The sequence below is a fragment of the Platalea leucorodia genome (assembly GCF_965183815.1).
Source record: "Platalea leucorodia genome assembly, chromosome: 4".
Classification (NCBI taxonomy): Eukaryota; Metazoa; Chordata; class Aves; order Pelecaniformes; family Threskiornithidae; genus Platalea; species Platalea leucorodia.
Genome location: NC_138826.1, coordinates 55449175 through 55461465, shown reverse-complemented (window position 1 = coordinate 55461465; position 12291 = coordinate 55449175). Strand labels below are relative to the sequence as shown.

The window sequence follows — 12291 nt, the reverse complement described above, 5'->3', positions numbered from 1 at the left end:
CTAAAAAAAAAGACTCTGTGTGTGTGCACGTCTGTGTATATGCATATATGGAATTACATCAATCTAAAATTTTCAGCAATTTACTGTCTTGCATAAATCTTTATATTGTTTCACATCATCATATGTATTTTATAAAAAATTCCAGGTTTCCTTGCCCTTTAGGGAAACACATTTTAGTTTACTTTCTGAGTAATTGTTTGCAAAGCATACACAGCTCTCTACTGTTTTGTAGTAGAGAATTTAAAAAATAAAATATTTTAAAATGTTTTCATGCAGTCGATTTGTAACTGTTTTTAGAAAATAATAATTTAAATACCTGTAATTTTATCTAGTCAGACTAGTCTTGATAGTACTCTAAATTCATCCTGAGATAGATGAAATATTCAAGCGGCTCAAAAAAGAAACTGTTTGCCTGTATACAAATTCTGTGCAGTTAAATTACAACATATAAACCATACCAATTTAGGCTGTGGTGTTAATGTACTAAAATCGGTGGATTATAGCAGTGTTTACCCTCTTCTGCTTCTTTAATCAAGAGGAATTTAAGTTTGGTCTGTTCTCCTTTACATATGCTCTCATTCTAAGGATTCTAAGCACTATGAGTAGTTCAAACAGTACTGTAACTGATATATGTAAGTGCCACTTAAGGCAGCTCGCTACAATACAGTGACGTCTTTGAAATACTGTGTTTTCACTTTGAAGATTTGTGCAATGCAGTATGTCATGCTGCACAAATTGGTAACTGTTGATGTTTTATGGTGACCCTGGCTGGGCTATGCTGGCAGGGTGTACATCTCGTTTCAGCCCTGGTGAGGGGCACTCAGCATGCACCTCCTTACAGGCATGGAGCTGACCTCTCTTGGTGTGTTTCATGTGGGCAGGGTGGATGGGTTTCATGTGAGATGTCGGTTGAAAGTGTCAGATCTGCACGTAGTGCCCTTTTGGCCAAAAATGCAAAAGGTCTCGCCACCTTGCTGTAGGAAGAGCACGTTGTGCAGAGGGTGAGGCGGTATCGTATGTGCCGTTGTCAAGCTCTGAAGCCTGTCCCAGGTGCAAGGCACGCTTCCAAAGAGAGACTTGCTTCGTTTCTACTAATTTGTTCTGGCGGGGCAGGGGCTGCAGCAGTGTTACTGTGTGTTACGTGTACCTAACTTGATTTGAGTGCAGGCTCTCCTTTGCAGTGAGGTGGAGGCACAGCTCAGGAGGGAGGATGCAGACCTGGTGTGTGGCGTCTCTCTTCCTGGGCCATATGGCTTCAGCACCAGCTCCTCGCATAACTCGGCACAGCCTGGCGTTTGAGTCAGTCAAATCTGCTGGGTCCCAGAGTCAAGGCAGGGGTCACCGAGACGTGATGAGGCCTCCCCACATGTCGGAGGCCATGTGGCAGAAATTCACCGTTGAGAAGAAAAGGGCTCTCCCTCTCCCCACTTGGTACTAATCATGGAGAACAATGCTGGCTGCTTTGCAAAATATTAGTACTGCTGTACAAAATCTGGGCCTCTGCTTATGGCCCGCTGAGTCAGACTTGTTTACTTCATTGAAGTATTAATCTCTGTCTCTGATTGGCAGTCAACAACTCCAGGCTCCAGTCTTAATAGAATTTCGAACTGTAGATTATGCAGTTTTGCTGAAAATATGAGGCTTCTATCGCACTCAGTGATGTATTCTCCCTCACTCCCCTTAGCCCTGAAAAACAGACCAGAGGTTAAGATAGATAATTAATTCCTCCCATCCCAAGCCTTGTCTTTTAATTTAGGAATTTTCTTTAGCATCTGCCAGAATCTTCTGCGTGCACTCCTGAGAGGTTAAGCAATGAAAGAGCCATTAAATTAGCTTCAGCCATTATTTTTTTTCAGTAGGATGAAATAGCACTTCATTATCTCAGATAGTTTCTGGTTTATTTTATTTGGTATCATGACAAAGAAAAGAAATGTGGGAAGAAGAGGCTGGTTTTCTGGTCGCGTGAAGGTATGGTGCGTGAGGAGGCCTGTCTTCTGGTCCTCCAGCTTACCTCTGTGTTAGCAAGAAGTAGGACACGAGGAGTGGATCAGTGGAGTGAAAGAGCTATTGCCAAGGGCCTGATGTCCACACTACGCAAGTGGGAAGATAGTGGGGAGAGGTTTAGCTATACTTAGCTAACATATCACTTTCCTCAGAAATACTTTGCTACTGCCTGTAAAGCCTTTTGTGAGAACGAAGCAGTGTCAAGCTCTGTTACACTGTTCTTTGCTGTATTGTGAGGTCCATAAATGCTGTCACTGGTGAGTCACTCCTGGCCAGGGCTCTGATCGCTTTCTTGCTAAGCAGTCTGCCCAATTCTCCGTGCTATGTATTTGCCACTCCAAGAAACCCATATGCTCTTTTCACAGGCATAACTTCCCCATTTGGAAAACTGTGTATCTTAGATTTTTCTAAGAAATACATGAAAACAAATCAGTACAAAATCTCCTGGAATGGTCTCTCTGGCAAGCTGCACGTACACCTGCTGAAAAGTCCCAAACAGTAGCAGCAGGATTGAGCTTGTGTGTCAGAAACACAGCAAAGGAAAAATGGTCAGTCTTGGAGTGTCTTGAATTAGCGATTCTACACAGAATTTATGGTGATTTATAGTGCACCAGCTAGTGAGGCTGAAATGTCACTGCTGCACTGAAAGTTCATATGCCTCCTGCCTTTCTGGTTGTTCTACTTCTGTGTGCATCCATGCTCACTGTTCTTCTAATAGATTTTAAAGATCCTCAGTCTTTTACAATTGTATCATAAAGCTGTCAATTCACAGACTTGACAACTTTCTTGCTTTTGGCAATAGACTGTTTCTCTTAGTGCTGATACATTGCCCTACTGCATTTCAGGACAGATAGTAGTTGGAGCTGCTGAATGCCGGGAGGTTCTGGAGAAACTCAGAGATGCATTTGTGGATCAACCCTCTTGTTCATGCACTGGAAGCCTAGTGCTACAGCTGTGTTAGATTACCTGTGTGGTAAAGGATGGATGGACTACACGTATGAAGACAGTTTGCCTGCGCCACAGTTGGTTTGCAGTGCGTCATTTACAGATCAATTATATACATGTACTGGGTAGGGTGTGTAAGATTTGCCAGGATATGAGCTGCTCCTTGGTATTATTTCTGCTTACACATCACTTTAGTTAATAATTCTTCCTAAATGATATATGTAAAGTAGGTATATATTTCAAACCCAAGAGGAAGTAAGGACCATCTGAACTGGTCATACAAGTCTGTAGAGTAACTATTCTCATCACTTCTGTCTGAATAAAATAAGGACTGGAAAATCCACTTTTTACTCCATTTCAATTTTGGTAGAGCTGCCCGATACGCAGTTGCTTTGAGAAGAATGTTGTTGCCACCGTACCAGAATGCTGTATTTTAATAGCATGGAGCTATTTTAAAAATCTCAGTATATGCTTGGGATTCATTTCGTTCATCTAAGCATAAGTATTGAACATTAGTTGTTCTAGGTGCCTCTGTAGTTAGTAGAAAGGCATCTCTCAAGCAAGACTCCTCCCATCCTATGCTATGTCTCCAAAATTATTTGTGCAAATAGCCCCTGGCCATTGACTATGTCTCTGTAGGGAGCCTGAACAATTCATTCAGATGGGTTAAGTCAGCTGCAGATGGTGAAAGCTGTGAAATCAGATACGATGAAATTCCAAGCTCTTTGCGGACTGTGAGCATTATGCCTGATCATCAATCTATTCAGCATGATTCTCCTTATTTAAAGAATTATTTCATGTTATTATTTTTCCACTCCGTGGGTAACTGCTTTAACAAAAGTTGTGGAGAGAGTTCACCACAGCTTTAGATACTGCTCAGCAGGTTGTTCACTTCTATTGTCTTACATGTATTATTTTTGCCTTCTTTAGTCTTCTGGTACCAGCATCACAGTGGATATCGCTGTCATGGGAGAAGCACATGGGCTCATTACAGACCTTCTGGCAGATCCTTCGCTGCCTCCCAATGTGTGTACTTCGCTGAGAACAGTGAGCAACCTGCTTAATACGCAGTTAACTTTCCAGGCCATCCACAAGCCAAGGGTGAACCCTTTGGTGTCCTTCAGTGAGAACTACACCTGCTCCGACTCAGAGGAATGTCCGGAGAAAGGAGAGAAACTAGCTATTCCCAAGGTGAGTACTGGACCCTGTCTATCATCTTGTAACTTGGCTCTCCCTAAAGGGACAGCACTGGAATAGTGGGAGATGTCACTGGGTTTTTTGCTTGTTTGCTTCAGATTAACATCTTATGCACTAATCGTACTCTACTATAAAAGGGCAGCTAATTAGTCTGTTGGTTTCATAGTAAGACAATTCCTGTGTACCCTTCAACTCATGGCCAGGTTAACTTTGGTTCAGGCATCTTTAGAAGATGATGTTTGACACAGGATAGCTCACATAGATGGTGTGCATATTTCCTTGCAGGTGTTGGCTGGAGCTTAAGAGAGAAGAAATGATAGGGAGCAGAGCAAGCAAAAGCCTTTCAGCATCCAGATTCACAAGTCTGCCCCATTACTTCTCACACAGAAATTCCCCTTCCACTCAAAAGATTTGAGCCACTGCATGTGGGGTGACTATCCTAGTCAATGAGCAGTGGGGAATTAAGTAATAATATGAAGGACCTTTTTGCCCACTTTGAAGACTGGAATATGCAATTCAGTCTCTTCTTCCTTCCCTTAGCTAGAGGTGTGAAACCTATAGAAGTCAATGAAAAAGTCTCTATTGATGACCTCCAGGTGCTTTGGATCAAGTTTAAAATGTTGTATAACAAACAAACAACAACAAAGATCACCACAATACTTAGTATGACAAATATTGTGAGCTCATGAGAAGTAGTCTTGAGAAGAAAAAGAAGACTGAACCAAAAAAAAGTATATATTACTGCCTTGACAGATGGCTTTATGAAGGCTCAGGAATCTGACAAGAAATAACCAGTGTTAACCACCCACATTTAGTAAGTGCACAACTAGAAAGAACACATCAGCTTTTAAGTAGTTTGAATTGTAGTTTCGTTGCTAATTAGCTGTCCTGCAAGGCTTACATTTAACTTTTGAAACTAAACCAAAATACTTCTGTGCTACAATCTTCCTTGTAAAATTAAATACAGGCAGAGTACATTGCACAGGCGAATGCTTTTAACAGTACAAATGGCACAGCCAGCATTCGTTGCAGCATTTCCCAGCATCTGAATTGCAACACTTGTGATTCTTTTTTGTAATATATTTTAGTGTGATGATAATTATTACCCTATTTGCCTATGTAACAGCTGTATATATGAAATGGATGTTCACAGGTTTTTAAGCACATTTTCCAGTTTATTTTAGTGTACATGTCTATAATGGCTGTACTCTAGGCTCTGAGGGGAAAAGTTACGTGGAAGAACACTGCCATCACGTGAGCAAACACAGCAAACAGATACCAGTTTGCTGTTGCATAATACCTGGTGAGGAGAAGAGAAATGAAGGATGAAGAAATGAGTTAATGCTACAGAGAACTAATTTGACTGAAGAATTCATTGACCTAAATGTATTACAGTTCATAAAACTAATAGTTTGCAGTCCTTTATTTAAGTGTCTAAATAGAGATTTAGGGTCTTTACCTTAAGCATCTGACACTGAGCATTTGGGTAAGGAGATAGTATGCTAACATATTTATCTGTAAGTTTGAGCTTCAGAACCACAAGTATCTTCCATCTCATATGTCTTAACCCTCTGGCAAAGTCAAAGCTCTTCATCACAGAGACATATTTATTTTAGTTCTTAACTATAAACACTTCACGAGAACTACAAGAGAAATATCTTACAAAATTATAGCATCTGCAACAGCAAATCTAGATCCACAAAGACTCTCTATCATCATCCTTTATTATCTCTGCCTTCAAAAATCTGGAAAAACAATGTGAGTCCTGTTAGTGGAGAAAAGGAAGAGTCAGGTGAAAGAAAAATGCAGGGTGGTCAAGAAAAATCTGCAGTAAACAGTGATGCTTTCTCTAAGCTTTTCAGGAGACATCATATCCCAGAGCATGAAAGTTTTGTTTCAGCGAGTGATCTTTGGTTTGGGTAGATATAGCAGGAAAAAAGTTGGAGCTCCTCTCCGTTATTTTTCTTACAGCCTTTCTTGCCTTGAATCTCTGATTCTGAGCGTTCATGACAGTTTAAATCACAAAAATAGTTGAGGTTGAAGGTACATCTAGAGATCGTCTAGTCCAGTCTGGAGATCATCTAATCCAGTCCCTCAGCTCAAGCAAGTTGAGCCTGGAGCAGGTTTCTCTAGGCTCAACCTAGAGAAGGTTGCTCAGAAGGATGTCCAGTTGAGTTTTGAGTATCTCCATGGATGTAGACTCCACAACCTCTCTGGGCAACCGCTGTCAGTGTTCAATCATCCTCACAGTAAAAAATATGTTCTTACATTTAAACGGAATCTCTTGTATTTCAATTTGTGCCATTGCCTATTGTCCTGTCACTGGACACCACTGGAAAGAGCCTGGCTCCATCTTCTTTATACTCTCCCTTCAGGTATTTATATATACATTGGTAAGATCTCACCTGAGCCTTCTCTTTTTCAGGCTGAGCAATCCCAGCTCTCTCAGCCTTTCCTTTTATGACAGATGCTCCAATCCTTCAGTCAGCTTTGTGGCCCTGATGACTTGTTTAAGTGCCTTTGGCCACATCATGTAAGACCAAAATTTTAAAAGAGCACAACCAACACTGGCTGACTCTAGTGAGAGCTCCAAGGGTTGAACATCTGTGGCCATGGGGCTGTGGATATATACCTTTTTTTAAACTTGAAATAGGGAGGGTAGTCCAGACCCTCCAAGCATTTAAAGCACTGGCTGTGTTGATTTGAATAGAAGTGGGCACCATAATACCTGGGAGAATCCAGATTTAAGGTACCTCACTAGGTGTTGTCAGGCAGAATTAATCAAATGGAAATGTTTTTCTTCTGCATGTTTAAACTTTTTGTAAGTCTATATAAACTCTAAGCAACTGATTTCTCTCTAGCGCTTACGGAGGAGTTTGCCTCCAGGACTGCTGAGACGAGTGTCCTCAACTTGGACCACAACAACATCAGCCACAGGATTACCTACACTGGAGCCAGCTCCAGTGAGAAGGGATCGCAGTGCCAGCATCAAACCTCATGAATCATCTTCATCCAGGTTACAGATTACCTCCTCTCTCTCTTGTGTCTCTCTCTGGGAAAATTGCTTTGGTTCTGTGTGATGATGTCCCTCATTTAAAAATGCTGACTCCAAAGTGTGTTAGAACTAATTCTTCATGTTTTTCTAAACTGGGTTGCCAAAGAAGTGGCATTCCCAATTTTAGTCAGATTATGCCAAAACTATTCCTATTTTTGGGAAGCAAAATAAAAAAAAATAGCAACAAAAAAAGCTAGAAAAGTACAGAATTGCACAATAAAATTGGAAACAAGGCAGAGTATCTGGTTAAAGTCTTCTTGATATGCAGCAGTTTCCTCCATGGGTATTGCACAGCCAAAATAAAAATTCTAACAAGTAATCCGGCTGCTGAACATCACTTCTAAGAACACACCTAGTGATGTGGTCCTGTCATTAAACCAGTTCATAAAGCACTTCTTCATCCTCTAGATACTACCTTCCAGAACACAAACCCTGATTTTAAGTGGACCCTCGTAAAACACACAATTTTGTGGTTTTCTGTCATTGAAATGGAATATTATCAGACCATACAGCACTGTGCATGCCCTGCATCCCATGTACGCAGTTAATTCCACAATATAAGTGCTTAGGGCTCCCTGAATGAAGTCATGCAAACGCAATACCAGCAATAGATGGTAAAGAAAAACCATTGAGTTAGATAAGTCAAGAAGTGTTTTAGTGGAGACAAGAAAGTAGATTTGTTACCATTGGGAAAGAAAAAGGTATAATCTAGGAGTAAAATTACAAAGGAAGATTTGCTAGTAGCAGTTGAAAGCAAAGCTGAAGATGAAATGGGCAGTGTAAAGTTTTCTTGCAGGATGATTGCTGTACTTTCCCTAACTTTAAGCACTGCAATGGAACACTTCTTTCCTGTTGACCACAGAGTTTAGCTTCTGGGATTCACAATCCCAACTGTCCCATCCTTAATCCCAACTGTCTCATCTAGATAAAAGGCTTTTCCTAATTTGCCATAAGAAGCAAATACACATAGCTGTTTTGTTGGGGCGCAGACTGAGTGCCTGCTTCTGTTTAAGATTTATTTATTTACTTATTCGTTTAAGATGCCTCGTATTTTCAAGGATTCTGTAAGCAGGTGCTGGTACGGGAAGAGTCACAACTACAAAACAATAATTAATGAAACCTTGAAATGAATTTCAGCAAAATCACTGGAGGAATTGTACATTAGTTGTTTGTCTTGCCTGGAAAAAGTTCTGGATTCAGTCACGACACATACACTTTAAGGTTATGTTCAGATAGCGCATCATAGAAACAGAGCACTAGATCTGCAAAGAGGTTTGCACAGGCTGAGGTACTACCTACTCCATTTTCTGCCCAACCCAAAATTTAGTTCCAGTTTCCTAAAGCACATCCCTGAAAGTCTTTCAGAGTTACCCAGAAGCACACTGGTTCTCGCTAGTGTGAAGTGATGGGGTTTTATCTTATTGCTATAGTCCCTCATTACTGACTATATCAGTTAGGTATTCCCTGCTCGCTCTTCCCCATTCTCTTTTTTTCAGAGCCTGATCCCTGAGCCAGCATTGTAAAACACATAGTCATCCCATGAAATGGAGAGAGAGAAGTTGTGTCCACTCAGCTGCTTACAGCCAGCAGCTGACTGGTTTAGGGCATTTGCAGAGAACTACCCTAATAAAGTTGCTTCTCTTCCTGACAGTGTTCAGACCTAGGTACCTCCCATTTTGGGACTTGTATGCTAGCAGATAGCCTGAAGTGAGCTGCATTTAACCCTCCACAAGGGCTGTGGCAGATAATCCAGTAGCAGCCAGTGAAGGAAGGAGTTGAATGGATGTTAGTCTTGTGGGAAGGGCGCTCGTCTGTGAGAATAGAGGCTTGAGCCCCAGACGCTGTTAACTGTGATACGTTGCATAGCTATTTTAACAGGATTTCCTCCTTTCTGGCTCCATTAATATTTTTCTATTCTAGTCAGAAAGGAGCAGAGCCTTCAAAGGAAGGACAGAGGCCAGTCAGTCATGCAGCCTGGTAGCTATGGTGCCACCCTGTGAGAATGAAATTCAGGTCCCCTCCCCACCTCAGCAAGGGCTATCATCTTGGGGCTGGTAGATGAGGAGAGAGTGTGGAGACGTGCTTTGCTATGGGGAAAGGAAGAGCAGAGCAAGAGCACCAAATTCAAGAAGATAATTCAGAGCCGTGATACCAGAAGACTCACATGTTTTTCTGCAATTCAAAGTTTGGTGCTGGTAGTGGAGAAAAAGATAGGACCTGAGAAGGCTCGGTATTACCAGTGTTTGCTGTTGGATAGCTTGGATGAATGCAGCCCCAGAGAGCTGCTTTTGTCAGTCTTCCAGATATGTAAACCTTTCCCACAGAGGAGGCTCTCACGCAGGGCGCCTAGGTGCTCAAGGCAGCCTGCAGAGTACACTGAATGTCTGGTGCAAGAAAAATACATGGTTAGCCAAAACCCTTTGTGAGGACTCCCATGTATCTCAGTAAAAGTAAATATAAAAAAGCTATAACCAAATGGAAATGTTCTTCAGTCACCAGCTTGTGTTTCCCAGGGTGCATTTGATTTATACTGTTGATTCCAGACTCTCACGTAGTATGTAAGCATCCTAAGATGGGAATCGGAGGGAGAAGGAGAGCAATTAAATATTATTGTTGGTCCTTTTCTCCCAGTGTTATATAACTCTGCATGATGAGCCAACTAAGCAGGCTATCAATTCTTCCTACGTTTAATGTCGCCAATTGTATAATTATAGCTCTGTCAAGCCTCCCAGCCTACTGTTTGCAGTTCTTCTTTTACAGTAGGGAAACAATGTGTATTCCAGAAAGGGGAAAAATGAATCCTATAAGTCTAGCTTTAAAAATTTTGGCAGACCAATACAGATTTGCTTTCAAGGAAAAGAATTTTGAACTGAAAGGAAAAAAAATCTTGATTATCTGCCACTTCCCCTGTACCAAATTCAAGCACGCCACAGGTCACAGAGAAAGAAACATTTCATGGCTTGAAGAGTAGGAGAGGAGAAATGGCACTGGAATTGCCTGTGGCAGATTCTGCATTTACAAAATCTGCAACTTGTTCCTCGCAGTCTGGGACATCACCTCTAGATTTTTATGGTCACATATGTGCAAAAATCCCCCTTAAATCTCTAAGATTAGCAATCCTGTATTCTTCCAACCCCACGTCAGTAAACCGGTAAGACGTGGTCCTCTTATAGCTTCAAATAATTTGGGAAAAATAATAGAGCTTCCGCATTCCTTCCCTCAGTCACTTCCATATCCAGTGGTTCTCCCTTAAGAAGCCAAAGAACGTGGTTTGGGGTTTTTTGGTTTGGTTTGGTTTTTCTTCACAGTGGGCCAGTGTGTTATATTCTTCCTGTCAATTAAAAACCAAAACCACAAAACAAAACAAACAAAATTTTAAAAAGAGCTGGATTCTTTCTTCATCTTACTTCATCACAGATTATAGGAATTTGGGCCAATGAAGACAACCAGCAAATATTTTTGTAAGTAGTGCTTGCTCTTCCAAAACAATAAGGTGTTTGTAGAGTTAAGACAATGTTACATGCTTTTTTTTCCCAGACCATTTTTTTTTCAAGTTTTTTTCAAGTTCAGGTGGGACTAGGCTGCTTCAAAAGGCTGTCTTCTGCCTTGCATGTCATCTCATCACTTGGATGTGAGGCTGTGAGGAGAAATGTGGAGCCTGAGAGGCCTAGCAGATCTGTCCAGAGAAGTCATAGGCTTCATGATAACAGCCAGTGCTACATCCCTGCAAGCAGCTGACATTTTATGAGCGTCATTCGGGAAAACAATGATAAATACAATTCTCTTGCTTTGCAGAAGTATTTGGCCTCTTCTGGTCCACAGTTATAGCCTGAAGGCTGAAAGCATGTGCCCATCCTGTTCCAGGGGACCAGCATTTGTTCCCCACACACTCAGACACATGCACCCTATTTTCCTTCAGTGAGTTTCTCTTGGATCAGTGACCAATGTCTTCAGGGCCTGTCAATAGGATTTTTTTTTTTTGAGATACAGCACGCATTTCAGTTGGCTAGAGCATGAAGTGCTTCACCCAGAGAAGAATCACACCACTAGCAACAGCAATGCAGGGTTCTTCCAAGTCTCTTCCAACCTCTGGAGGAGCTCCTCCAGTGCCCAAACGGTTACTGGGTATCTGCCTTGGTGGTTGGAGCAGTCGAGGAGACTGATTTTTCATTTACACTGAGAACTTCCGGCACTTCTGGCTCTTGTAAGGAGGTGTTAAACGAGAATATAAATTTAACTTATTTCAAGTCAACTTTTAAGCCTCTTTGTACTGTCAGAACAATATAATGAAGACATCTTTGTATAAATAAAGCTAATAGGCCTCAGCACTGAAGGAAGTCCAGCTTTGGAGTGTCTGCATTATAAATACTTTTGCTGAATACAATACTGAGCGCCTCACAAATAGCAGTTCAGCCAGCAGATAGATGCTGTTTTCCTCGTCAGATTTTGTGCTATCTCAGTATCATGTACTTCTTGCTGTGGCTCCTAACTTCTTAAGATCTGCCATTGAGGCTTTTTACTGTGTCGGACGATGCTTGTTTGCGCTCTGGTTTTGCAGCACTGACTCCTGGAACAGCTCAATTCTGATGACAATCACGAAGAGCAGGTCATTCTCCACCTCCTACGCCATGTCTTCTACCAACCACCTGAATGCCAAAAGGCAGAGCCGGCAAGGTGAGTGGGCATCGGTGGCTCTGTCAGGCTTGTTTAGCTGCTTCCCTGTGACTAGCATGTGCAACTGCTTTTGATCTCTGTCCAATCTGTGTCTTTTCTAATTTTTTCATCAATATAAATATAGTTATTTCCTTTATTTAAAAAAAAAACAGTGGCTTAAAATACTGTAGCTCATAGTGATGCAATTGTGTTTTGACTTTTATGATTTATAGAGGTCAGTCATCACATGATGTGGCAAATGCGATACTAAATCATGTTGTGATTTGTATCCATGTAATTCCCTTGACTACAACAGGGCTGAGAACAGAGTGTTTTCTATAACATTTGTTAGATTAGCTGTCTGTGTATATTGCCTGAGATTTTCTGAAGCACAACCTACATAATGCCATTCGGAGCTGTAGGCAGCAACTGACCCA

The 12291-nt window shown here is 41.4% G+C and overlaps 1 protein-coding gene across 1 annotated transcript in view; it reads left to right on the top strand.

The window, feature by feature from the left end:
* The window catches only part of PDE3A (phosphodiesterase 3A), a gene marked incomplete at its 5' end in the record, with an annotated part of 257354 nt that overhangs the window by 211141 nt on the left and 33922 nt on the right, over window positions 1-12291 (top strand). Inside the window, 3 exons of the mRNA XM_082311380.1 lie at window positions 3880-4140; window positions 7008-7162; window positions 11760-11875. Of these exons, the coding sequence (XP_082167506.1) occupies window positions 3880-4140; window positions 7008-7162; window positions 11760-11875 (532 nt within the window). The remainder of the gene's footprint in view (window positions 1-3879; window positions 4141-7007; window positions 7163-11759; window positions 11876-12291) is intronic.